This window comes from Arachis stenosperma, chromosome 1, assembly GCF_014773155.1.
Source record: "Arachis stenosperma cultivar V10309 chromosome 1, arast.V10309.gnm1.PFL2, whole genome shotgun sequence".
Lineage (NCBI taxonomy): Eukaryota > Viridiplantae > Streptophyta > Magnoliopsida > Fabales > Fabaceae > Arachis > Arachis stenosperma.
The window spans coordinates 2637288-2663231 of record NC_080377.1 but is presented as its reverse complement, the minus strand read 5'-3'; the positions used below and the strand labels follow the sequence as shown (position 1 = coordinate 2663231).

Genomic DNA, 25944 nt, shown 5'->3' with positions numbered 1-25944 from the left:
ATTTGGCTAATGGTTAATTTTGCAGGATGAAGTTGTAGCTACGCCACTTAAATTACAGGTGATTAAAGCGAAAGTAAGAGCTAGATTCTCCCCTAAACTTACTGCAGCTACACCAGTGGCTATCTCAGCTAAGACCATCAAAGAGACAAGTTCTACAACTGCTAAGAAGCTGGCCAACTTTATGATTTTTGTGCCTATTCCAGGCTTTAAGAACCCAAGAAAGAATGATAAACTACTTTGATTAGAAAGCAATGTATGGGGCTGCTTTGGTTTTTTTTTTTTTTTTGTACAGGACAAATGAAGTACCATATTAAATATCGGGCCTGCTACACATACAAGCATACAAGCAACCAAGTTGGCCCAGCCCAAACACGAAACACGCGCACGAAAGAGAGATAAGATGCCGCGTCCAAATCACGCGCTCAGCATTCGAACGGTTACGTATGAGAGACTCTTCCACTTCTTCCACTTCTTCCATTTCTCAAGGCACTTTCAAATCAACGAAACCCTCTCATTTTCGAGCGAAGATCAACTTTCAAAATATAGAAATCGTAGTTCGAAAACTGCATCAAAACACCATCAACCTCTCTGTGAAGAAGAATCTGAAGAAAAAACAAACCAAGAATACTCAACGTAAGTGCATTAAAATACTGTATATTTTACTTTTCTTCTACGTCGTTCTGATAGGGTTTACTGTTACTGTTGCTTCTTTGTTATACGTCGTTCTTCTGAGTTATACGTCGTTCTTCTTAGTTCTACGTCGTTCTAAGTTCTCCTGCTATTTTTGTTGATTTTTGGGGGTTTATTCCGTATATTCAGGGGTGTAAACTGCTTAACCTTGTAATGTGGCTTTATATTGAAGCATGGCTGAGTGATATCTGTCTGATATCTATATGGATGTATCTGAATAATATCTATGGGTGTATGTCACTGTAATCAATGGGTGTATCTTGTTTGAGATCTTTGGGTGTATCTCACTGTTATGAATGGGTGTATCTCACTGTTATGAATGGGTGTATCTTGCGAATATCTGGCTGTCTTGACTCATATATGGGTGTATCTTACTGTTATCAATGGGTGTATCTTAGTTGTTATCAATGGGTGTATCTGAGTCATATATATATGGGTGTATATTACTGATGTCTTTGGGTGTATTTTTAGTTTCAGAGAAAATGGCAGCAAGAAACCAAACCAAAGACCTCAAATGTGCCACACATCTCCTGAATGATAAGTTCAGAAACATGACTGAGGAGAAGAAGGCCATTGTCAGGGATCTTGGATTCGGTGGGTTGATGCACATCCCACCACTGAGGGTGGATCACCAACTCTTGAGAGAGTTGGCAAAAAACTTCAAACTTGGGGAGAACAAACTGAGGACAGGATATGGTTCTTTCCATATAACCCCGAAAAAAATAGGTGATGCGCTTGGCATCAATGCAACAGGTAATTAGCTCAAAATTATAGATGTATATTAAGTTGTTGCTTGGGTGTATATTAACCTGATGCTTGGGTGTATCTGAACTGACTTGGTTGCTTTGTTGTTTTCCTTTTTGTAGGAGATCTATTTCCTGAGAAAGTTGACTACAAGAAACTTTCTGAATCTGACAAAATAATTTATAAAAGATTCCAGGGTAAGACCCTCAAAAGTCTTACCGATGAAATGATGGAAATCGGCGTTGGCAACGAAGAGGAACGCCTGATATTCAAGAGGATATTCATCCTCTACATACAGATGGCGTTCCTTTTGCCAACGACGATAAACAAAATATCGCCGGTGCACCTGGTCCCGATTTTTGAGATGGAGGGCATAGAGGAGAGAAACTGGGGGGGGGGGGGGCATGTCTTGACCTTCATGATCAGGGGCATAACAGACTACCAGGAGAAGAAGAAGAAGGCAATCAATGGCTGCCTCTTCGCCCTGATGATAATCTACTTTCACCTTTCAAAAAACAAACGCAACAACAGGGGTGAAAGACCACCAAAGCCATGGATTGCCAACTGGACTAAGGAGCAGTTGGTGAAAAGAATGAATGAAGAGAGAGAGGAAACTTTGGTGAGTAATCATAATAAGTTAGTGTACTTTATTTACCCTAATGGTGCTAACTAAAATATCTCATGTTTCAGGGGATTCTGAATTTGGCAGAGACAAAAGAAAAAATGAGAAAAAAAGAAAAAAAACAAAAAGAACAGGAAATAAAAAAAACAAAAAAAAGGAAGGCGAGCTCAACATCGTCTTCGGAGACAGAAACTACCGAGAGTGACACTTCTACCTCTGAGTCTGAGGCTCAAGAAGACTCGGAGGATTCGGGAATTAAACACCCCGGCAAAAAGGGGAAAAAGTAAGTACCATACTTGGGTGTAATTTCTTTATAGGGTTTGGGTGTATTTTGCTTGTCCACGTTGGGTGTATGTAGCTTATTAAGCAGGGTGTGTTTCTTTTGCTGCGTTGGGTGTATATTGTATACTCAGTTGGGTGTGTCTCATGAATTCAATTGGGTGTATTTTTAGTATGTTCTAAATGATGATTGTTTGCCTGCAGAATGGACTCAAGAAAAAGAAAGCAGAGGGAAGAGGAGTCGGATTCTGATTCAGAATCTGAATCTGAACCAAGTGACGAGTAATGTCCTGAAATTATTACTCATTTCTTTTGGCTTCGTTATAAAGATTTCGTGTATTAACTGAAGCGTCTGTTATTGACTTATAGGAGCAAAGAATCATTGCCTGCGGAGAAGGAGAAGAAAAAGAAAGAAACAAAAACAACTCCAAAAGAGTAAGCACTTCTTTGGATAAAATTCTGTGATAAAATTAATTTTTTATTTCTGATTGGTACTGTTTTTTTTTTCCACCCAGAACACCACAAAAAAAGAAAAAAGTAGTTGTGGAGGATTCACCTCCTGAAGAAGATCAATACTTTGACGGGTACAGTACCTCGTAAGCTATACTATGGTCTATCATCGTAATTATTTTTGTTAACGTCTTATTTTATGAATGTAGTGAGACATATGAAATATCGAGTGACGAACTCGATGAATGGCTAGGGGAAAACGTTCGTAAATCTGCTGCAGAGGGGTATGTCTTGCTGTGCTGTGTATTTGAGATTTTGGTGTCTTTTGTTTGCTAATAATTGTATCTTGTTTCGCAGGGACAACCAGCCTGACCTGGGATCGACAGAAGATCGCTATGTGTGCTCTGAAACGTAAGAAGCTTTATTATTTAATAAAATCTTGTTATGTATTCTGTGAAACAATATGGGTGTATTCTGTGCATCAAGTTGGGTGTATCTTGTTCACTAAGTTGGATGTATATTTGTTTTGAATAACATGAAATCTGTTTAGACTACCGGCTGTCAACTTGGGAAGTGATGATACTTCCTCTCAAAGACGCACAGAACAGAGTAGTGTAACCCTGCCGTCTCAGAGCATGTAATTTCTCTTTCAAATAACCGTTACTTTTCTTCTTCTAATAACTTCTACTTCTAATTCTGTATATATTTTTTTTAGAAAAAAAAGCCCTTTATTATTTTATTCAAGAAAAAAAAGGCAGCAAAAAAAAGCAAAAACTGCAACTATGTAAGTTCTCAAAAAACAAAGCCCGTCTTCTTTTTGAATTGTTCGGGTGTATTTGTTGACCTTCTTTGCGTGTATTTTAGGTTGACTCCGGACGATTCGAATATGATGGTTGTTAGGGAACAAACGCCGTCGGAAGCGCTTGCAATGTGAGATATGCAAGAATATTTCAACCTTATAACCTTAATATTTTCAAATATGTTGTTAACCTTTCATTTTTATTCTTGTTTAGAGTCCCGATCCAATTTTTTGTGCCGCCATCCCAGCAAACAACCACTGACGCAGATTCCGAACCAACCCCTATGCTACAGATTGAAGGGGCTAGAGAAACGTAAGAAAATAGTATTGGGTGTATATTTGCTTAATGTATGGGTGTATATTTGCTAAGAGTTTGGGTGTATACTCTTCCTGATCGATTTTGTGCAACTGTGCAGCACTCCTGAAACCCCCAAACAACATCAAGAAACAACACCCAAGCTTCCCCCAGCTCCAACAAAAATGTAAGTTAATTAGACTAGAATCAATCCTTGCTTGTCATCCGTATATTCTTATTCTTACTCTCATTCTTATACATACTGATGCAGTCATCCAGACGCCGAGGGCGTTGCTGCCCTGTTGATGATGGCACGGACAACAAGCTATGTTCCTAAAACAGATCTGCCGATGCCATCATTCAGCCTCGGATTGACAGATTCAAGCCAGGAGGGGGCGTCGACGCAGGAGACAGAAAGGGAAAAATCTCCAGAAACTGCAACTATACTGGAACAATTGGACAGTTTGGTCCAAAAGTTAGCAAAGGGAAAAGACGAAAGTCCGCAAATTCGGAGGGAGACTGGGGGAGAAAGTTCTGCTAAGTTTGAAACACCGGGGGGAACAAATCAAATTCCGGATGATATGAAAGAAAAGTGCTACATCTGGGGGACGAGACTGAAGGAGGATGCAAAGGGTGATACTAACGAGTTTGAGGAGATATGCATTGTGACTGGCCAAGGAGAGTACATTTTGATGAGAACGCACCTTGCATCCCTCCAGGCAAACAGTGATATAGAATGTCAGGTAATTTTAGACTAACATTAATGTTTTTACACCAAAGTCAACTGCAATGGTTATTAATTTAAAATTGATTTCTAGGTTGTATCTGCCATCTGCCTCATCCTAAACCAGAAAAAGGAAAAGAGGTTTCATGCACAAATATACTGTCTCCCCCAGATATTGTGGTAAGTGTTACTTCTACGAACTTTGGGTGTATTTTATGCATTGGTTTGGGTGTATTTTTTTAGCTTAGATTGGGTGTAAGTTGTTTATGTTCATGTTTTCATTTCTTGTATTGCAATTCTTGCAGAGCATGGCACTTTCTGATCACCCAAAGGGGGAATTCATATCTCCGAAAACGAACAGAGAATTCAGGGTGGAAGCCTACCCCAATTTCATTCCCTTCATAGATAGGAAAAAATTAAGTTCGCATCCATATGTAAGTTTTTGTTTCGTAAATTTGTTAGCACGCTTATTTACTTATATGCCAAGTAAAATAACAGACTGTTGAAATGTGGCAATCTTTCAGATTTTTGCTCCTGTTTGCCACTCGGGACATTGGTGGTTATGGCTGATAAATACAAGAACGCGAAAATGTCAAATACTTGACCCGCTGCACAAAAAAGCTCCAAGCCATGAGAGAAAGGACATTAATAAATTCACTGTAAGTTCCCTCTGTCTTCTTTACTTTAATAGATACGTCTGTTTTGAAAGTTGAGTTGGGTGTATATTCTATATTCAATTGGGTGTATATTCCATATTCAATTGGGTGTGTCTTGTCAATTGACTCGGGTGTATTACTGACTTGTTTTGGTATTTAAGGGATATGTATTTTCGAGATTGATAGCATATGCCGGCGGGAAACCTCTCGAGAAAGGCGAAAAGGAGAAGGAAATTAAAGCCCCATATGTTAAAATTTCAGGCCAAAAAACAAGGTATAGATTTGTGACTCTGAACCTTAAACTTTCCTAAATGAGATTTGTAATTTATTTTCTTCGTTTTCAGCTATGACTGCGCTATTTACGTAATGAAGTGGCTTGAGTTAATAGAGCCGGAAAACATTAAAAAGGGGAAGTATGAATGGGATAACTGGACACAGGTAACTGTCTTTAGAAGTATATAACTCTGTATTACTTTACTGAATTAATATTTCTGTTTAAACATAACATACTTTTTAATTGTAGGAGGAGGTGGACCACTACAGAGTGGAATATGCTTCCCGGATACTATTTAGTGAGTTGAATAGACAGAGAGATCAGGCAATTAGAGAGAGTAGTGCTATAAGGCTGTCGAAGCCATCCTCTGTATTATTGAGTCCGTTCTGTCAGATTAATTCTGAGGATATAGAAACTGGGTAGTTTGTAAATTGAACAAATGATGTAAATGTTTGCCATTCAATTTATTCAATGTATATTTTTCCCATAGTTAAACTATCTGTGCTAATAAACTGTCTGTGATGTATTTAAAAACTGTATTACAGGTGGTAAAACATAAAGCAAAAAATCAAGGCATACGCATATTATAAATTGTTACACCCAACGCTAGTCTAATAATACACCCGAGGTTGAGTAATAATATACACCCAATTGTCTGTGCAGTATTCAAAATGAATGAATTACAACTACTAAAATATGAAAAAAAAAACATCAACTGAAAAATACGCCCATAACCTGTGAATTTTTACAGCTTTTGTTCTATATGTATCTATATATGTGTCTATATGTAAATTGTCTATTAACAAAAATACACCCAAAGGTAACAGGGATTTTACACCCATACTCCCTATAACTATACACCCAAAGAGTTATCCCCTGCTGCTGGTACCCTGAACTGATAATTTATAACTTGTCCCTGGTATTGGCTGCTACTTGAATGCGCCGCTGATGCAGCATCAAACAGGTTTATCTGAATATAACACTCACGCATTAGCTAAACAATTAACTAGAAAAATAAACTCAATCGCCACAGATTTAAAGAACATCACATTTACCTCGCTTAAAACTTTTGTCTTCTTCTTCTTTGTGGCATTTGCAATCTGTTTCTCCAGCTTTGAACCTAGCCTGTTTTTTGGACGTCCTCTTGTTCGAATCCTTGGCGGGCTTTGAAGCTCGTTAACGGATTCCAAGTTGGCGTCTTCGTGGGATAAAGAAGATGTCCCCTTCCTTTTGGCTTTTACTGCTTCCATCTCGGCCATGACGTTGTCGTACGCACGGTGCAGAATTGCAGTCAGCTCCTCTGATTCGGAGGCAAATTCGCAAATATTTTGCGAACGGAAAACAAGTTGGTCGAACCTCTTGCTTCTTGGCTCAATTAGTGGCTCGTCGTGGCTGCTCTTGATGTGTGTGTGTCGCCTCTTTACCTTCTTGCTCCATCGTTCCAGTATGTACCTAGGGGACACTTGGCTTACTTGTTCGAAGCTTAACACGCTTAGTGCGTGACGGCACAGTATCCCTCTCGACTCGAATAATAAACATTGGCATTTTACCTCGGCTGCAACTGAGTCGTAGGTAACCGCGAACTTGTCCAATATTGAGCTGGAAACTTGTTCTCCAACTTCGTATACTGAATAGCCTAGAGCAGAATTCTTTAATCTGGTGATGCAATTCGCCTTTCCTCTGAATTGGGCTTGGACTTCCCTAAACTTTGCTTGGGTGTACGCATCTTGAAACTGAGTTTCGATGGGGGATTTGGTTGCACATGGTATGACCGTATGAAAATCTGCAGCATCTGATTCTCTCTCTGCTTGCTCCCTGCTTCCGAGGCAATTATCGTACTGTTTGACGAACTGAATGAGCGAGCTGTTACGGGTGATGTACTTGTTAAAAAATGAATGCATGCTCTCGCTCCTTTGTGTGCTTCTCATCCCTGCCCAGAAGTGGTGGTCCAGATAGATAGGAACCCATATGTGACGGTCTTCGTACAGATCTGCATAATACACCCAAACACACACTGTAAAATACACCCGAGAGACAGTACAATTTACACCTCTGCTGCAGAATTTAAAAACACATTACCTGAGAGCCACTTGTTATCCGCAAGACCAAAATTCACCAGAAAATCGTTCCAATTCCTATCGAATGAGTCTTTGCTGTGAGAGTTCCAAACAACATGGCTCATTTGTTGTTCGACATCGGCGTGTGCCTTGTACCCGTTTAATTTGCTTGGAATCTTCTTCATGATGTGCCAAATACACCAGCGGTGAACTGTTGTTGGCATACAGGCCTCTAAAGCCCTTTTCATTGATGCACACTGATCGGTGAGAAACCCTTTCGGAGCGTTTCCTCCCATGCAACGAAGCCAGCATTGAAATAACCATTTGAATGATTCAATTTCTTCGTTCTTCATCAAAGAGCATCCGAGAAGTGTTGACTGGCCGTGGTGATTCACCCCGACAAAAGAACCACAGACCAAATTATACCTGAAACGAAGTGCCATGGTCCAGAATGCAAAATCATTAGGTACACCCCAACAAATGCTTATAATACACCCAATGACACGGCCAATATACACCTCTGCTGCGGATTAGTAAAAATAAATTAATTTAGCATCATAAAAAGGGACAGTTTGTTACCTGTTTGTATTGTAGGTGGTGTCGAATGAAATGACGTCTCCGAAATACTCACAGGCCGCTCTGCTTCTTGCGTCGGCCCAAAAGGCCAGCTTAATCGATTGATCCTCCTCGAGTTGGAGCTCGAAAAAGAAATTCGGATTCTTCTGTTTCATCCTTAACAAATATTTCCCGAATTCTTTTGCATCTTCTTGTTCGGAAACATTCCGCACTTCCCTGGTAATGTAATTCCTCACGTCCTTTTCGATGAAATTTAACTCGCGGTGACCCCCGGCAGCCGCAACAAATGATTGGTAGGTTTTGCTTGGTCTGATACCGGCCTCGTCGTTATTCTCTATCGTACGACGAATGGACATGCTTAGTTCCCTGTGCTGTTTGAGCATCTCTGCTTTGCTTGGACAGCAGGGGTGTGAATGATCCAGCACAACCTTTGAAATGATCCAAGCACCGACATCCTTCAATGTGTGTATATAAATTCTTGCAGGACAGTTTAAACCGGCTGTCGGATTGGTCTTCTCGGTTGGAGATATTTTAGATTTCCATTTTCCCTCTCTGCTACATGTAATCAGTTGATTCTTAATCTCGTTTCCCTTCCTATTTGTGCACCGAACTCTTGTAGAGAAACCTGCAGCCTTGGCGTAGTTCCTGTAAAATTTTCCGGCATCTTCAAGGGTCCTAAAGGTCATTCCGACCTTCGGAACAAGCTCGTCATCAACAACAGAGAGAGGCTGCACAATAAACCGTGTCAGAACTGTGAATACACCCATAGATATGATACAAAATACACCCAATCATGTCTTATATGATACACCCGAACCGAAACAACTCAACTACAGAATGACCTTTAAAGCCATAAACTGTGAATACACAGACTGCAGAATACACCATCTCAAAAACTAAAAACACACACATCATGTCTGATATAATACATATAATACAACTGAACAACAACAACTCAATTAAAAATAACAAAAAACCAGTAAAGTGTATATACACCCACACTAATAGCTAAAATACACCCAAAGAAGAGATTGATCTACACCCGAGCGTCTGCTATAAATTCCAGATAATTAAACAATGTTCAGCAATTTTTAAACTACACAATGCTATACAAATTACTGTAAATCAAACCTCAGGAACTTCGTTAGATTCAAATTCATAATCCACATCGCCTGGATTCAGCGCAGAATCTGAGCTTGAAGGATCCATTATCTTCAAAACGAGTTCGAACTTTGATTTCAGAAAACAACAAATCAACAGAGAAAACGAAGCTCGAGTTGCAGAGAGAGAAAAACAGAACGTAAACGAAGAACATACCAGTGAGAAAAGAAGAGGAAAAGATCGATGGAGAAGAATGAGCGAAAACGCGCGAGAAGAAGAACAACCAAATCTCAAAATAACGAAAACGAAGAAGGAAACAAATATTTTAAATTTGGAAGTTAGATATACGCGGCATATTATATAGCGCGTGTGATCAACGTAGCTGGAGGAGCGAGTATTTTAAATTTATTATTTAATAAACTTGTAAAGCATACAAGCCCTAATGGCTTGTATGCAGAGCTTTTCCGATTAAATATTGTGGTTATGTGAAATTTGAAAGTTGTATGTACCATTCTCTTTTGGTGTAGCCTTCATTTTTAAGATTGGATACTTTATAAATTTGTTGTGGTACTTATCTTTAAGACAAACAACAACAACAACAACAACAACAAAGCTTTGTCCCACTAAGTGGGGTCGGCTACATGAATCAAACGACGCCATTGTGCTCTGTCATGTATAATGTCTACAGAAAGACCATTTACATGTAGATCTCGTTTGACCACCTCATGGATGGTCTTCTTAGGTCTTCCTCTGCCTTTCGCCCCTTGTCCATCTTCCATCTCATCCACCCTCCTGACTGGATGTTCTATCGGTCTTTTTCTCACATTTCCAAACCACTTGAGACACGATTCAACCATCTTTTCCACAATGAGTGCTACTCCAACTCTCTCCCTTATATCTTCGTTCCTTATTTTATCCAATCGCGTATGACCATTCATCCATCTCAACATCTTCATCTCTGCCACACTCAGCTTATGTTCGTGCTCCCCTTTAGCCGCCCAACACTCCGCACCATAAAGCATAGCCGGTCTTATAGCGGTGCGATAGAATTTATCTTTAAGTTTTAAAGACACTTTTTTGTCGCATATAAAACCAGATGCACTCCGTCATTTTGACCAACCTGCTTGGATCCTATGATTTACATCATGTTTAATCTCTCCATTATCCTGTATGATGCACCCAAGATACTTAAAACTTTTAACATTTGGTAGGATGTTTTCTCCAATCTTCACCTCTATATTAGGGTTTTCCCTTCTCGGATTGAACTTACATTCCATATATTCCGTCTTGCTACGGCTTATGTGCAGACCTTACACTTCTAGAGCTTCTCTCCACAACTCTAACTTCTTATTTAGGTCTTCTCTTGACTCTCCCATAAGGACGATATCATTGGCAAAAAGCATGCACCATGGTACTTATCTTTAAGACAATGTGACAATTAGCCTTCAATGGCAGCACAATGTTATAACTACTTACTTTGATTACTTACTCTGTTTATGGTTTAATCTTATAGCAACAGTGATAGTAATTAATTTGCAATATTCCACAATGCCAGTAATTGAGAGTTCGGAGTTAATCTTAAACAACACTAATCAAACATCTATTCTCATTCAATCCATCACACTCAATACACCATTACATTTCAACAGAATTGTGTTTACTTGGAAATACATATCAAACAACAAAGAATCACATTAATTATAACTATCACAAACATAAAAATTATTAACAGTTTCAAAGATCTAACTTAATCTTTTAGACTACCCAATCTCCATGCCACCTTCACCCTCCATTCATCATAGTCACTTTCAACTTGCAAATCAGTTCTAGAATCTTTCTTTGCATCACCTTCAACCACTGCTTGATAGTCATCATCATCAATCCACTTAAAGTAATTACAGTGACTATCCTTTTGCAAATTGATAAATCATAGAAGAAAACAATGAAAAAACACCCAATAACACATAACAAGATGGAAAACCTTGAACTTTTTCAACACCACTCACCCGGTACCTTGGAAATGCATGGAATAATCTATCTGGGTTCTCTGCTATCCCAGATTTTTTTATCACAGCCTTCAACCCGCAGAAACATGATCCCTCATGAGTCTTCCTACTCATTCGCATTGAAGCGCTGGAACCATTGCTGTCGTACGACGGAAACGACACACCACCACTACGACCTCCATTTCCCGTCTCCATCCTCCCGGCGACCCAACAATTCCAAGTTCTACCCAACTATATGGCCATATGATTGTTGACCGTGACTTATTTATCATCGAATTTAGGATTAGGGTTCATCATCCAAGGGATTAATTTGAATTGTTTTCACATATTTACCTTGTCAGCAACAATAGCGTACACGTAGGCGTCGTCCACGTGGGTAGTTAACGAAACACGTCATCGAATGTTAGCCACATCAGCGAAGAAGATGACGGAAGGACGAACGTGGTCATGTCCGTCATCTTTCGAGGACGATTTTGATTAACTTTATCTTTCAGGGATGAATATGGAGATCGGGGTATCTTTCAGGGACGGTTTTGACTATTAACTCATAAAATAACATAACAAATTTTGGACTCTTGGTCGATGATTATAATTCGGTAATAGTATTTTCTTAATGTTACGAATTTTCTTTATCTTCTTAGAGGTTGGTTTTCGTTTTCTCTTTTTTGTGATTTCTCATTTTTGTTTGCCTGGGACTACTGGTTGTTTCTTCTAAGATTTTTTTATCTTGGTCTTTCGAAGAATTTTGCTTTTGCCGGCGTGAAAAGGATCGTCCGTGTTTTTGCTGTTTAGATGTGCTCTCCCTTTTTTCACAATTTTCTTCGAGGTTGGTTTTCGTTTTATCTTTTTCGTGAACTCTCATTTCTGTTTACATGGGACTGCTGGTTGTTTTTATTGAGGTTTTACCTCCACTATCATTGTCCTTTTTTCGTTTTGTTGAAAAAGGTTTGCTTTTTTACTTTCTTGCGAGTTTGATGCTTGAAATGTTTAAGAAAGTTTAATGATGAAAGATCCTACAAGACTTCTCTTTATTATTATGGCTGTTACCTTTTTATTTATGTATTGTACTGCCCCTAATGATGTTGCTTTAATGCAGCGATGGTGCATAAGAGAGGCACTATTTGGCTGCACTGTAGAAAAAATTTTGGAAAGAGCAGCTTTCTTTTGGTTTGGTTGATTTACTCGACCTGCTGTGTACGAGGTTCGACCTCTTATAGTAACGATTTTCTTTTCTTTTCCATTTGTAGGTGTAGCCTTTATGTCTCGTAGACTCGTACTATTCTTACGAGTATGTCAACCAAAGTCCCCCCTAGTCTTCGAGTTTAAGTAGACACCACTGTCCTTTCTTGTGTTCCTGTGACTGATAGGGAGTATTGTGAGAAATTTTATAGGCATCATAGCATATATGAGAATAAGGAGGATGAGAGGAACTATGAATTAGAAGCCCTCTATAAGAACCGAGATATAATTAATCATTTAATTAAAATAAAATAAAAATATGATTTAGGTGCCTGGATTAGGTTCAAAATTTAGAGATATTAATTAGAAAATATAAAGATAAAATTTGGATTCAGTGAATTTTTTCGAGCGGGAGAAAGTACTTTTCAACTGAAAGATACGTAAAAACGCGTACCGATTTAATTGGACTGGCACTGTGAGTAAGAAAACAAATATAATTATGAGTAAATAAATTTAGGAAATTCAATTATTAATTTGAAAGATAAAAATAGATTAGAGTTGCAAATCGGGCACTAATTCTAAAGGTTCTGTCTAAAGTTAGGCCAAACGGACAAAAAACACTAACGAGTTGAATCGGGTCTAAGTTGGGCCAAACCTAACTTATAAACACACATTAAATGAGCATTTCAGCTCATTCACTCACCAAAGAGGGTGAGGGCACACTGAAATTAGAAGGGGGGGGGGGGAGAGAGCTCCATGTCACTATTCATTTCCTCCTTCAAAACTCCATAACTTTTGATCCGGAACTCCGATTGATGAGCCATTTGCGGCCACACGAATTTTGCGTCAGACTCTTCATTTCTAGCTAAACAAAGTTGATAAGAACTCAAATCTCACACTCCAATTTTTTGCCCTATGTAATTCTGTGATTTTGGGTTTTGATTTTGAGAAAATTTTGTGATTTTGGTTGTTTATGTGTGATCTAGTTGTGGATTATTGTTGAATTTTATCCCAATTCACAATGAGTAAGGTAAGAAAGCTTTATACCTTTGTCATTTGTGTATTTGGAAATTCTAGGTATTGATCTTTATGAATTAATTGTGTATAGCTTGATAATTGTGATATTGGGAGCAAGTGGAATTTAGTTGGTGGCCTGATTGAGCTTGGTTGTGATCAATTGGTGGTTTTTGTACATATTGAAAATGGACCAAAGTATAGTTTCAATTTTCTTTATGTAATATGTAATATTTCGTGACACTTAGGATAGTGGCTTTAAGATAAGATTGAATGATGTGGTTGTGTGATTAATTGCATGTAAATATTATGGTTGATGATGATTTTGATGAAGGTTAAAGAAGTTGTATACGGTGGAGTATGAATATTGATTATTATGATGATTGTGATAATTCGACAAATTATGATGTTAATAATGGGTAATTATTGATATGTCGATGATTGATGATGTTGCTATTGATAGATGATGAGAAATTAGACAATTTATGATGAGAAATTGATGATTGAGGTAAAGGATTGATTGAGCATGGCTCATGTGGTTGTGAAATGTTGAATGTTGTTTTGTGCATGTGAATTGATGTGGTGAGTGAGAGTTGTAGTTGTAAAATGTTAGTTGTTGTTATGTGTATGTGAATTGATGTGGTGAATGAGACTTTATGATGGGAATTATGAAATTAAATGCACAAGATAGTTTTGGTATGTGAGTGGAATGATTTAAAAGTGAGAATTGTTATATTGAGGTTTGGTTTAGTCCAAAAAAAATTGAGTTTTGCAAAATTCTACATAAACAGATTTTCTGGCAGCAACTTTGAAAGCTTTTTGAGAATGATCTAACCATCACAATTCAATGGGATTAGTTTTTATTGACTCTTTGTGATGTGTAATCAATCTTACAAAATTTGGTTAACTTTTAACGGTTAGATTAGGAGATATGAGTTTTTGAAGTTTGTTTCTTCAATGCTGATTTTCTGCTACTGCATAATCAAACCAGCAACTTTCTAAGCTTATATCTCCCAATCCTGAGTACATTTTTGAGTGGAACCAAAATGAAATTGAAACTGAACCTATTTTCTTGTTTATATAAAAATTTCAGATTTTAATAAATTTTGTAGAAGTTGTGCTTGTTTTAAAAATAGAGCTCTTAGTTGTGTTGACAGCAAAACTAGTTTTTGAAAGCAAACTTGTAATTAGTATAACTCTTTCCAGAAAAATAAATTTTTTATGGGACTTGATGTGATTTAAAACTCTATAAGTCCAATTTATTTCTGGAAAATTTCAGATTCATCAAGTGAAAATATGATTTTTGGTGAATTTTCTAAGAACAGGATAGCGTGCTTTCTTGGTGCAGAAATTTTCAAACCTGAAACCCTTGTTTTGCTGAAAAATGGTTTTCTTCACTTTTTCAAGGATTCTCTAGCTTTCTAAATTTCTTTAATTAATGTTTAAGATTTCTATCTAGTAATTAGATCCTAAGACTATTAGAGGTGAGTTAGTAAATTAAATTGATGAATTTCTGTTATAAGTTTAGAAGACGATGATTAGGTGGTGCACGAAATTGACTCCGCAATATTCACACAGATAGACCGGCAAGTGCACCGCGTTGTCCAAGTAATACCTCAGGTGAGTGATGGTTGATCCCACGGAGATTGTTGGTTTGAACAAGCTGTGGCTAGCTTGTAGATCTTAGTCAGACGGATAGAAAAGATGATTATTTTTGTAGAAAACACATAAAATAGAATTAAATAAATAAAACGTTACTAGATAGATGCGAAAGCAGTGATGAGAGAATGGTTGAGGCTTCGAAGATGCTTCTTCCTTTTGGATCAACTTTTCTTACTGTCTACTCCAACTTCTGATGATTCATTCCATGGCAGGCTGTAGATGACTAACGCCAGGTCAGTGGTCATTAGCCTCCTCTGCTTCAGATCAAATGTCGGGTCAGCGGTCATCCAATCTGAACGGGGGTGAAGCTCCTGTAGTCCATTTCCTTGGTGATCCTACTCAAAACACCACAGACAAGGTCAGATCTTCTGGATCAGGGAATGCTGCTTCTTGGTTCTAGCCTATACCACACAGGTCCTAATCGCCCCGCACCTCGACTGCATAGATGTCTCCAAGTACCCAACAAAGCCGTGGATTAGTCGTCTAAGAGATGTATAATCAAGCTTGTGGTTCAATACTATCCCGTCATGGACTTGCAAGAACCCATGTAGAATAAGGATGATTGTCACCAGTCATCCCATTCATAAGGTTGAAGAACGAAGATACATATTAGAATAGAATCAAGACATGATTGAAATAGAACAATGATATTATTAATCCATAAAAGTTTGCAGACAGGAGGTTAGTGACTCATAGCTTACAGAAAGTAAAGTAAATGAAAATATGGCATAAGGTAGAAGATCCTAAACATGGTTGATCTTCTCCTATATATACTAATCTAATAACTAGGAAGTACAAAAATATGATAGAATGGTCTTGTAGTGCGAAAATCCACTTCTGGGGCCCACTTGGTGAGTGTTTGGGCTAAGCTAAGGGTGTCTCCACATCCTAGGGTCCTTCTTGGGCGTTAAACGCTAGGTTTGGACTCCCTTTTGGGCGTTGGACGCCAGCTGCTCCCTTTTGGGTGTCCAATGCCAGGAATGGGGTGAAGAGCTGGCGTTGAACGCCAGCTTTGAGCCTTCATTTCCAGAGCAAAGTATGGACTATTATATATTGCAGGAAAGCCCTGGATGTTAGCTTTCTAATGTCGCTGAGAGCGCGCCATTTGGATATCTGTAGCTCCAAAATTTTTCTTCGAGTATACGGAGGTCAGATCTTGACAACATCTGCAGTCCTTTCTCTGTCTCTGACTTTGACTTTTCCAAACCTCTCCAATTTCAGCCAACATTTACTTGAAATCATCATAAAATGCACAAGCTCAAAGTAGAATCCAAAAATGTGAATTTTACACTAAAACCTATGAAAATATAATAAAACTTAAACAAAACATAATGAAAACTATATGAAAATGATGCCAAAAAGCATATAAAATATTCGCTTATCATAACACCAAACGTAAAATATTGCTTGTCCCCAGACAATAAAAAAAAGAGAAGGATACAATAAATCTCAGAGTTTTCAATGAGGCTCCCCGGGTGGACGCAAGGGTTGTGGTTTCGCCCCACTTGCCCTGGGTTATGATGAGTGATGTATAAAATGTGCAATTATGTGATGTCTAGGTGATGATATGGTCATAATGAATGATTATGGAATGTTATGAATGAATATTAAATGACTATCTGAGATACAAGTTTCCCTGTGTGAAAGCAGTGGCTAGCCACCACGTGCTCCAGGTTGAGACTCGATACTCTACTGGCCCTATGTAGTAAGTATGGCCGGATACTGTGAAAGTTCTGGATGAGCTCGCCCCCGTGGATAAACACCAGTGTGAGTGTTGTATGATTATGATTATGTTTATGATTGAGAATTACTTGAGTTAGGGATGCACGACAGAGGGACGGCCCAATGGTTAGCTACCAGGACTTGTCGGGTTGGCTTTATAACTGACAGATGAGACTCATCAGCCACTAGGACAGGCATGCATCATATGCATCTATATGTCTTGTTTGGATTGCCTAAGTGATTGCATAACTAAGTGCTACTTAATTATCTGCTATATTTGAATCCTATTTATGATTTCTCTGTTTGTAATAATTGTGTTTGTTGCATTTGGTTCTGCTATATTTTTGTTTTTATTTTATTTATTAATTATTTTTTAAAATTAAGTTAATTAATTTAAAAAGATTTAAAATTTAAATGTTATATTTTTAAAAATAAAAGAGAGAGAAGAAGAAGAAGTTTTCAAAAATTAAGAGAGAAGAGAGTTAGTTAGGAAGTTTTGAAAAAGAAGAGAGAGAAGATAAGATATTAATTAAGAAAAGATTTGAATTTAAAATAAAAAAAAGAAATAAGATCAGAAAAGATTTGAAATTAAAATTTGAAATTAGAAAAAAGATAAGATAAGAAACTAAAAAGATTTGAAAAAGATTGAATTTTAAAATTTGTAGTTAGAAAAGATAAGATAAGAAATTATAAAGATTTAAAAAAGATTTTAAAAAGATAAGATTTTGAAATTTGATTTTGAAAAAGATTTGATTTTTAAAATTTGAAATTTGAAAAAGATAAGATAAGATTTTTAAATTTTGAAAAAGATAAGAAAAGATAAGATTTTTGAAAAAGATGAGATTTTTAATTTTGAAAAGATTTGATTTTTGAATTTTGAAACTAAGATATGATAAGATAAAAATTTAAAATTGAAATCTGAATTTTTAATTAAAAATTTCGAAAGATAAGATAATGAAGTTGAATGAGATATGGATTTCAATTCAACATTTTCAATTCCTAGTATAGTTTCGATTTCTAAAATCAAATTTGGTTGTAGTTCAGATTCTTCATGTATTTCCATTCTTAGGACTAATGTTGTTGACCAATCTTGCGTCGATGTATCCCAAGCTTGCTTTGTAAGTAACTCGATTCCCGATTCGGTTGATAATAAAGTTTGTTTTTCTTCATATGATTCAGTTGATCTTTCTTTCGATTGTATTTATGATCTAAAATCTTTGGGTTTTAAAAAAACTACAGTTAATGATGATCATATCAAAAAGGGTTTTGAATCTCAAGATCCACTTGAAGAAATTAATTTAGGATCTGATTGAGATTTCAGACCTACTTATATTTGCAAACACATTAACGAGCAATTCGAGCGAATTTGATTAGTCTCTTGATTGAGTACAAAGATTGTTTTGCTTAGGATTCTGATGAAATGCCTGGTCTCTTTTGTTCTTTAGTGGAACATCGATTGGCATTGAAGCCATTCTCGTGACTAGTAAAACAAGCACCTCGATGTTTTGCTCTTGAAATCAATCTCAAAATTAAAGAGATTAAAAGATCCACGTGCTATAAGGTCTCTGGGTGTTTGGACGCTGGGCTCTGCTCTTTGGGCGCAGCTAGCGTTAGACACCAGTTTTGGGCCTTCTAATCCGAAGCAAAATACGGACTATTATATATTGCTGGAAAGCTCTGGAAGTCAAATTTCCATAGCCGTTAAGAGCGCTCCATTTGGACTTCTGTTGCTCCAGAAAATCTCTTCCGAATGCAAGGAGGTCAGATCCGGACAGCATCTGCAGTGCTTTCTCTGTCTCTGAATCAGACTTCTGCTCCAACTCCTCAATTTCAGCCAGAAAAAAACCTGAAATTGTACAAAAATACAAAAACTCATAGTAGGATCCAAAAATGTGAATTTAACACTAAAACCTATAAAAACTTAATAAAAACTAAATAAAACATACTAAAAACTATATAAAAATAATGTCAAAAAGCATATAAAATTTTGGAAACATATATCGACGATGTGATGGTAAAGTCAAATCTGATGGACCAACATCTTGATTATTTAAGCCAAGCAATTAAAACGATGCGACAGAAAGGTTTAAAGATGAATTCTTTGAAATGTGCATTTGGGGTTTCGGCAGAAAATATTTTAGGATTTGTGGTACAAAAGAAAAGAATTGCTATTGATTAGAATAAAGCTAAAGTAATTTTAGAGTTGCCATGCCCTATGTCGAAAAAAGAAGTTCAATCGTTTCTAGGAAAAGCTAACTTCTTACGACTAGGGATGGCAACGGGGCAGGGCAGGGGTGGGGAAAACCTTCTCGCTCCCCGTTCTCGCCCCCTAGATTTGCTCTTTGTCCTCGCCCCAATCCCCACTGTAGGGGAATATTGTCCCCCATCCCCATTTTCTGTGGGGTCCTATTCCCAATCTTCCTGTATTGATCATTTATATGAAAGTTCTAATGAAAAATAAAAAAAATATTATTACAACATACAAAGACATAGTCATGCAGTGTTGAAAAGGGGAAACAACGCCGCGATCAGAGACAATAAGGCGACGAGGGGGTGAGGACACGATGAGCACTGAGTAGGAGTGGCTAGGTATAAGGTTCTGACGCTATAGGAGATTGGGATTTGCGAGTTTTGGCCTTCTGGGGTGACTGGGGAGTGGGACGACACAGTGTTAGTGTTATGGAGAGAAGGGAAGACACTTTTGAAACTAGGGTTAGATTTTTCAATATATATATGGTATGTAAAATGACTAAAAAATTTATATTAGAAATAAATTATTAAGGGTATTTAAGTAAATTTAATAATTCGAAGGATTAGCGGAGACGGGACTGATGATTAGATTTTTGACGGTTTAGAATTTCACTAATGAAATCTCGTTGTAAAGTATAGTTTCTAAACCAAACAATAATCCTTTCATACAAAAATTTGTTTGTCACAAGTACAAACCCCTAAAATCTATAAACCGAAGTATTTAAACCTCGGGTCGTTCTCCCTAGGAATTACAATAAAGTGTCTTGTTATTGGTTGTGAGTTATTTTGGGGTTTTTATAAGAAGCATGAAAAGTAAATGGCAATGAAAATAAACTAACAGCTATAAAAGGCTCTTGGCAAGGTATGAAAATTAGAAGTCCTATCCTAGTTATCCTCCTCAATTGTGATGAGAATTGTTCATTGCTCCCACTTAGTTAACCTCTAACCATGGAGGAAAGTCAAGTGGATGAATTAATTTGATTCCTCAAGTTCTAATCAACTCCTAAAGGAAAGACTAGCTTTAGAGGCATTCAAACCAATTAGCAACTTCTAATTATCAATCAACAAAGGAATTAGATAACTCAAGAGTTACTAATTACTCTACCTAGGCCAAGAGGAACAAAACCTACACTAAAATCCAACCAAGCATTTCATCAAACAATTGGAAGGCACAAAAGAAAAGCATGGTAATTTGAGAACAAGAATAGAATCTAACAACAATTATTGCAAAGAATTAACAACAACAATCAAGGAAATCACAATTATCATGAATTACCTCAAATTGCATTATTGAAAGAGGAAATAAAAGAACAACAATCTATCCAAAACAAAATGAAGAATTACAATTATTAAAGCACATAACTAGAAAGAGGAAGGGGGGAAGATTAAGAATTGGCAAAGGAAAAGTGAATCAAAGCATGAATTAAACCTAGATTTAAGAAGAGAGATTAACCTAAACCTAATCCTAATTCTAGAGAGAAGTGAGAGTTTCTCTCTCTAAAACTAACTCTAAACTAATCCTAATTATGCTATATGCTTCCAAGATTGATTGATTATTGCCTTCCCCTTAATCCTTCATCCTTTTATTCCTTTCTCCTAGCAATTGGCGCCAAAAATGGGTTCAGAAACCCTCTCAAATTGCCAGGCACGTGTTGCATTAATGAAGTCATGTGCGGTCATCGACGCGTGCGCGCACGGTACGCGTGCGCGTCCCTGGCCGATTCTGCAATGTGCGCGCGAGCGCCTTGTGCGCGTGCGCGTGCTTGGCTGACTCTGCTTCTTTGACTTTTTATGCTTCTCTCCACTTGTATGCTTCCTTCCTTGCTTCCTTTGATCCATGCCTATCCTATTTCAATCCTGGAATTACTAGCAAACACATCAAGGCATCTTATGGAATCAAGGAGAAATTAGAATTCATCAAAATAAGGCTTAAAAAGCATGTTTTTACACTTAAGCATAAATATGGGAGAGATAACAAAACCATGCTAATTCATAGGTTAAATGTGACAAAAGGTTATCAAAATACTCTAACGGGAATCCCCGCTTGGGTCCCCACGTCTGCCTCGGAGAAATGTTGGCCCCGTTCCCATCCATGCGGAGAAAATTCCCTATCTTCGGGTCCCCATTTAGGGGAAGTCCCACAGGGATCCCCATGCTCCAGGGAGTTTTGCCATCCTTGCTTACAATGATTTATTTCTAAATTGTCTGGTTGAACCCATGTTTTCTCACCTTTAGTTAATCTTAAAGATGAGTCCTAATATGTGTGGATGAATGAACATCAAAAACCATTTCATTTGGTCAAGAATTACTTGTCGAAAGTACCAGTAATGGCAACAGTCCGTCCTTTCGAGCCTTTGAAATTGTACGTTGCAGCTTTGACAAATACAATTGGGTGTATGTTGGCTCAAGATGATAAAGAGGGATGAGAAAGAGCAATGTATTATCTAAGTTGAGTGTTGTCTGATATTAAGACAAGATAATCTCCTATTGAGAAGTTATGCCTTTCTCTTTATTATGCGTGTACAAAGTTAAAGTGTTACATGGTTGCGAAAATCATAAAAGTAATTGCACAAACTGATTTGGTAAAATATATGTTATCTTATCCAATATTAAGAGGTCGATTAGAAAAATGGATGCTTGCCTTGATGGAGTTTGATTTACAATATGTCCCAGCCAAGGCTGTTAAAGGTCAAGTCATTGCAGATTTTCTGGTTGATCGACCGAATAATCTCAATGATCAGGGGGCAAATATCGTTCATATCGTAGTCAAACCCTGGAAGTTATATTTTGATGGGTCGAAACACAAAGATGGTGCTGGTGTCGGCATTTTAATCATATCCCCAAAGGGGATTCCATCGGAATTTTTGTTTGAATTAAAGTATCCATGTTTGAATAATATAGCTAAATATGAGGCTTTGATATTAGGATTGGAAATTTTAATCGACAAGGGGACATCGGATGTCCAAATTTTAGGAGACTCTCAATTGGTTTTAAAACAGCAGTCGAAAGAATTCAAGTGTAATAATGAAAAATTACAAAAATATTTGTCGACAGCATGTGAGTTATTAGTATCTTTTCAAAAAGTATCATTGGTTCATATTCCAAGAATTTGAAATGAATTGCTAATGAGTTGGCTTAAATTGCATTGAAGTACAAGGTCCTTCCTGAAACTTTAGGAAAGTTGGTAGAAATCCAACAAATTCTTGTGCCTATCGAAGAAAGGAAAATCTTGGTCATCGACGAGTGGGATGATGATGATTGGAGAAAACCAATTGCAGAATATTCAAAGGGTCCTAATATTCAAGTTTATTGAAAGATCAAATTAAAATCAATGAATTTTGTGGTGATAGGTGATGAATTGTATAAAAAACGCATTGAAGGAAGTCTTATGAGGTGTTTGAGTTAGTCTAAAAAAATAATTGCTCTAGTCCATAAGTGTATACGGTGCTCATCAAGCTGGTGAGAGAATGAAATGGGTACTTCGACGTGATCGAGTGTATTGGCCGTTAATGGTCAAAGATTGCATTAAGTATGCTAAAGCATGTCAAGGATGTCAGAAGCATGGTATAATACAACAAATTCTTGCTTCTGAATTACATTCAATTATAAAACCTTGGTCATTTAGAGGTTGGACTTTGGATTTAATTGGAATGATTCATCCTCCATCGTCTAAAAATCACAAGTTTATCTTAGTGGTGATTGATTATTTTATAAAATGGGTTGAGGCTTTTTCTTTAATAGATGTTGGCCAAAATGAAATTATCGATTTCATAGAGGAACATATAATCCATCGATTTGGATTTTCTCATAAGTACTGATCAAGGTATTATGTTTACTGGACAATGTATTAAGAATTTTGCAGCATCGAGGAGTATAATTATGGTAACTTCGACCCATATTATGCGCAAGCAAATGGTCAAGTTGAGACTGCAAATAAAATTTTAATTAATTTGATTAAGAAGCAAATTGGTCAAAGACCTCGTACTTGGCATGAAACATTAAGTCAAGTGTTATAGGCTTATCGAAATTCACCAAGAGATTCAATAAATACATCTCCTTATAAATTAGTTTATGGCCATGTTGTAATTTTACCTTTAGAAATCAATCTTAATACCATAAAAGTTATGAGACAAGATGAATTGCTAGTTAAAGATTACTAGAATGCAATGTTTGATAAATTAAATAACTTAGATAATGAGAACATTTTAGCACTTGATAATCTTATTCATCAAAAAGAGAATATAGCTCGTATCTATAATCGACGAGTACAAGAAAAAGTTTTTGGCATCGGTGAATTAGTGTTAAAAGTTATTTTGCTAATTGATAAGAAATCAAGAGTTTATGGAAAGTGGTCCCCTAATTGGGAGGGCCTTTTCAAGTAATCAACTTGTATTCAAGAAATGCATATTGATACTGGAATTGAAATCAAATTGATAAATGGAAAATTAAATAGTATCGATGTTTTGAAGATAGTAATTAAGATCGAAGCTAAAAGTCTAAAGGCAAATTCAAAGTATTATGAATTTAAAAGAAATTGTTTAGTTACAAAAAACTTGGCATGCCAAGCCTTCAATCTTCATAGAGTTATAAGAGTTGGTCCGATTGCTCTGTTATCTTTGTACGATCTTGTGCAAGTAATTGAAGCTCTTAAAGTTGCTCATTTTCTATAGCATGATGTTGTGAAGTTTGATTGTCCATATCGCTCTTTTCTTTTGATAAAGAAAGGACTTCTTTGTCGAGCAATATTTTCCTACTTCGGAGCTTTTCAAGAGGATTTTGAAGAAGAGATTTGTTGTGTCTAATTTTAGTAAGTTCTTTTTTGAGTTCGTCTTCTCTCTTAATTAGCTGATCCAATTCAACAGAAGCCATAGTCAAGTGGCTTCATAAGCTGATACCTTTTCTTGTCAACTAAGGGGACTTCAACTTTGATGCTTTGATCTTTGATTTCTTTTATTCTTTTTTTTATGGAATTCAAGTTTATCCTGACATGAAAAAAGCTTTTTGGTATTATCGATGAAAGACACAAGTGGTTTGCATGATCAGAGGGATTCTGGGTAAAAATATTAGAGCTTAAAATTTGGTTAAGTGCAGCATCTAGACCATCTTGCGAGAACCATGCTTCGACGGGATTAGAAAGCAGTATTTTTAGTTTTTGAAGAAGCCCAAATATATCAGGATTGACGGAAGTTTTTGTCAAACCTTGATTCTTTGTGTTTTCAAGGGGATTAGAAATTTGTGGGCTTTGATCCAGATGAATCGATTTCTTTTCAAAACTTGATAACCCAGTCTCTTTGCTTTTGAAGATTTTTGAGATGGCCCCAAGAAGTTCACTTAGGATATCATCATCTTGATTGAGATCGATTGGTTCTTCTCTTTGGTTATTGATTTCTGCAATCCCAGTTTGAAGCAAATGAGAAATTGGATCTTGTGCAAAGAGTGTGAGCTCGGCTTTGTTGGCTGAAGTAATCATAATGATGTCATATTTAGTTGGTGGTGGATTAACGATGTTCTCAATTTACAAAAAATTGAGATCATCATTTGTTGTCCTTTCTTTTTCAGCATTGGTGTTGAAGTTGAATTGGTACTTGAAGATGTAAAGGATAGTTGATGGATGGTAGGTCCAGTTTCAATTTTTTTTTTTTGGAGAAGGTATTGCCTCCTACCTATAAATTCTTTTAATAAGGGTGAAACTATTTTAGTAATTACTTTTAAAACACAAAAAGGAAGCGTAAATACCTTGGTAGCTTTAGAATCCGCTATATTGTAAAAGCTAGAGGAGATGCCTTCAGGATCAGTTTCGAAATCTTTAGTGTATGGTGGAGAATTCCTGGTACCTGAATATTTCGATGGAGAATTGACAGACTTTTTTGTGTGTTGTTGTTTGGCCTAAAAAGAGAAGTATTTATTTAAATAACATTAGTATTTAATATGTATAAAGTGTGTGGAAGTATTTAGATTTGTTGTGATACCTCTGCTAAACTTGAGGCTGTAGAAGAAGCATTTGAAGCTTTCAATTTCTTTCTTGGAGCTTTCGAAGACTCTGCTTTTCGTTTTGAGATGGCTATACTGGCAGGTTTTTCACCCATGGTCGGGCAAACTCTTAGCATACCTTGGAGGGTTTCTTCAAGACTGCGGTTGTACTGTGAATAGTATTTTTTGCCACGAAGCAAGGAAGGATTTTGTCACATAATGACTAGGAATAAAATCAACTGCTTCATATTTAGATCGAGGACCCTTGTTATGCTTTAGTTCTTGAGTTATAAGTGACATGAAATTGTAAATTTTCTGGCCAAGTTGGCTTTACAATTTTGAACCAAAAGAAGCTGGTAAAGCTTAAGAGAATCCCATTTGTCGAGCCACAAAATGAGGAGCAAGTAGAGGAACTTGATATTGATCTTCTTTGTACATGGGGATGCCAGTAGTAAAGACTTGGATGGTTGTGTAATTACTCCAGTTTTTTCCAGCTATGCATCGTACTTTTTCATTAGTCTTGGAGATCCTCGAAGCTTGAAACCATGTTGGACCACATTTGCAATCAACAAAAGGTGCAAAGTTGAGATCTTCATTCTGAAAAGAAGTTGCGTGGTAGAATTTGGTGAAAAATGCCCAGAAAAGATCTCCAACTTTGGGACCAGGAAAGGTTGGTTTCAAAGCTGAGAGTCAGATGCCATCAACTTCCATAAATTTTTCAAAAATTGAATTCAACCACAATTGGAGGAGCCAAAGTGGTCCTCCTACACTAAGAGGAGTTCGATTGCGGAGACTTTGTGACCATGTAGCCGAGCTCATCGTATAAATTGCCTAAGAGTAATTTGAAAAGGCACAAAACTAATGAACTTTCATG

At 37.0% G+C, this 25944-nt stretch overlaps 1 protein-coding gene across 2 annotated transcripts; it reads left to right on the top strand.

Moving 5' to 3' along the window:
• The first annotated feature begins 1830 nt into the window (after window positions 1-1830).
• Window positions 1831-5215, top strand: LOC130967243 (uncharacterized). 2 transcript variants are annotated; one of them, XM_057892062.1, is made up of 16 exons: window positions 1831-2053; window positions 2125-2339; window positions 2540-2617; window positions 2705-2770; window positions 2851-2919; window positions 2995-3069; window positions 3143-3196; window positions 3336-3422; window positions 3501-3569; window positions 3650-3715; window positions 3799-3897; window positions 4001-4066; window positions 4151-4622; window positions 4698-4783; window positions 4909-5037; window positions 5128-5215. In XM_057892062.1, coding segments are annotated over exons 1-15 (1704 nt in total). In that variant the 5' UTR covers window positions 1831-1852; the 3' UTR covers window positions 4910-5037; window positions 5128-5215. The 2 variants fall into 2 exon arrangements, with proteins under 2 accessions (XP_057748045.1, XP_057748052.1); XM_057892069.1 differs by lacking the exon at window positions 3501-3569.
• Window positions 5216-25944: the final 20729 nt, after the last annotated feature.

What these genes read in the sequence shown, in the direction of transcription:
- LOC130967243 (XM_057892062.1), top strand. Translation starts at nt 1,853, where the DNA reads ATGATCAGGGGCATAACAGACTACCAGGAGAAGAAGAAGAAGGCAATC. An exon ending in AAGAGAGAGAGGAAACTTTG is followed by an intron (nt 2,054 to 2,124) that starts GTGAGTAATCAT and finishes CTCATGTTTCAG; the next exon opens with GGGATTCTGAATTTGGCAGA. An exon ending in CGTAAATCTGCTGCAGAGGG is followed by an intron (nt 3,070 to 3,142) that starts GTATGTCTTGCT and finishes CTTGTTTCGCAG; the next exon opens with GGACAACCAGCCTGACCTGG.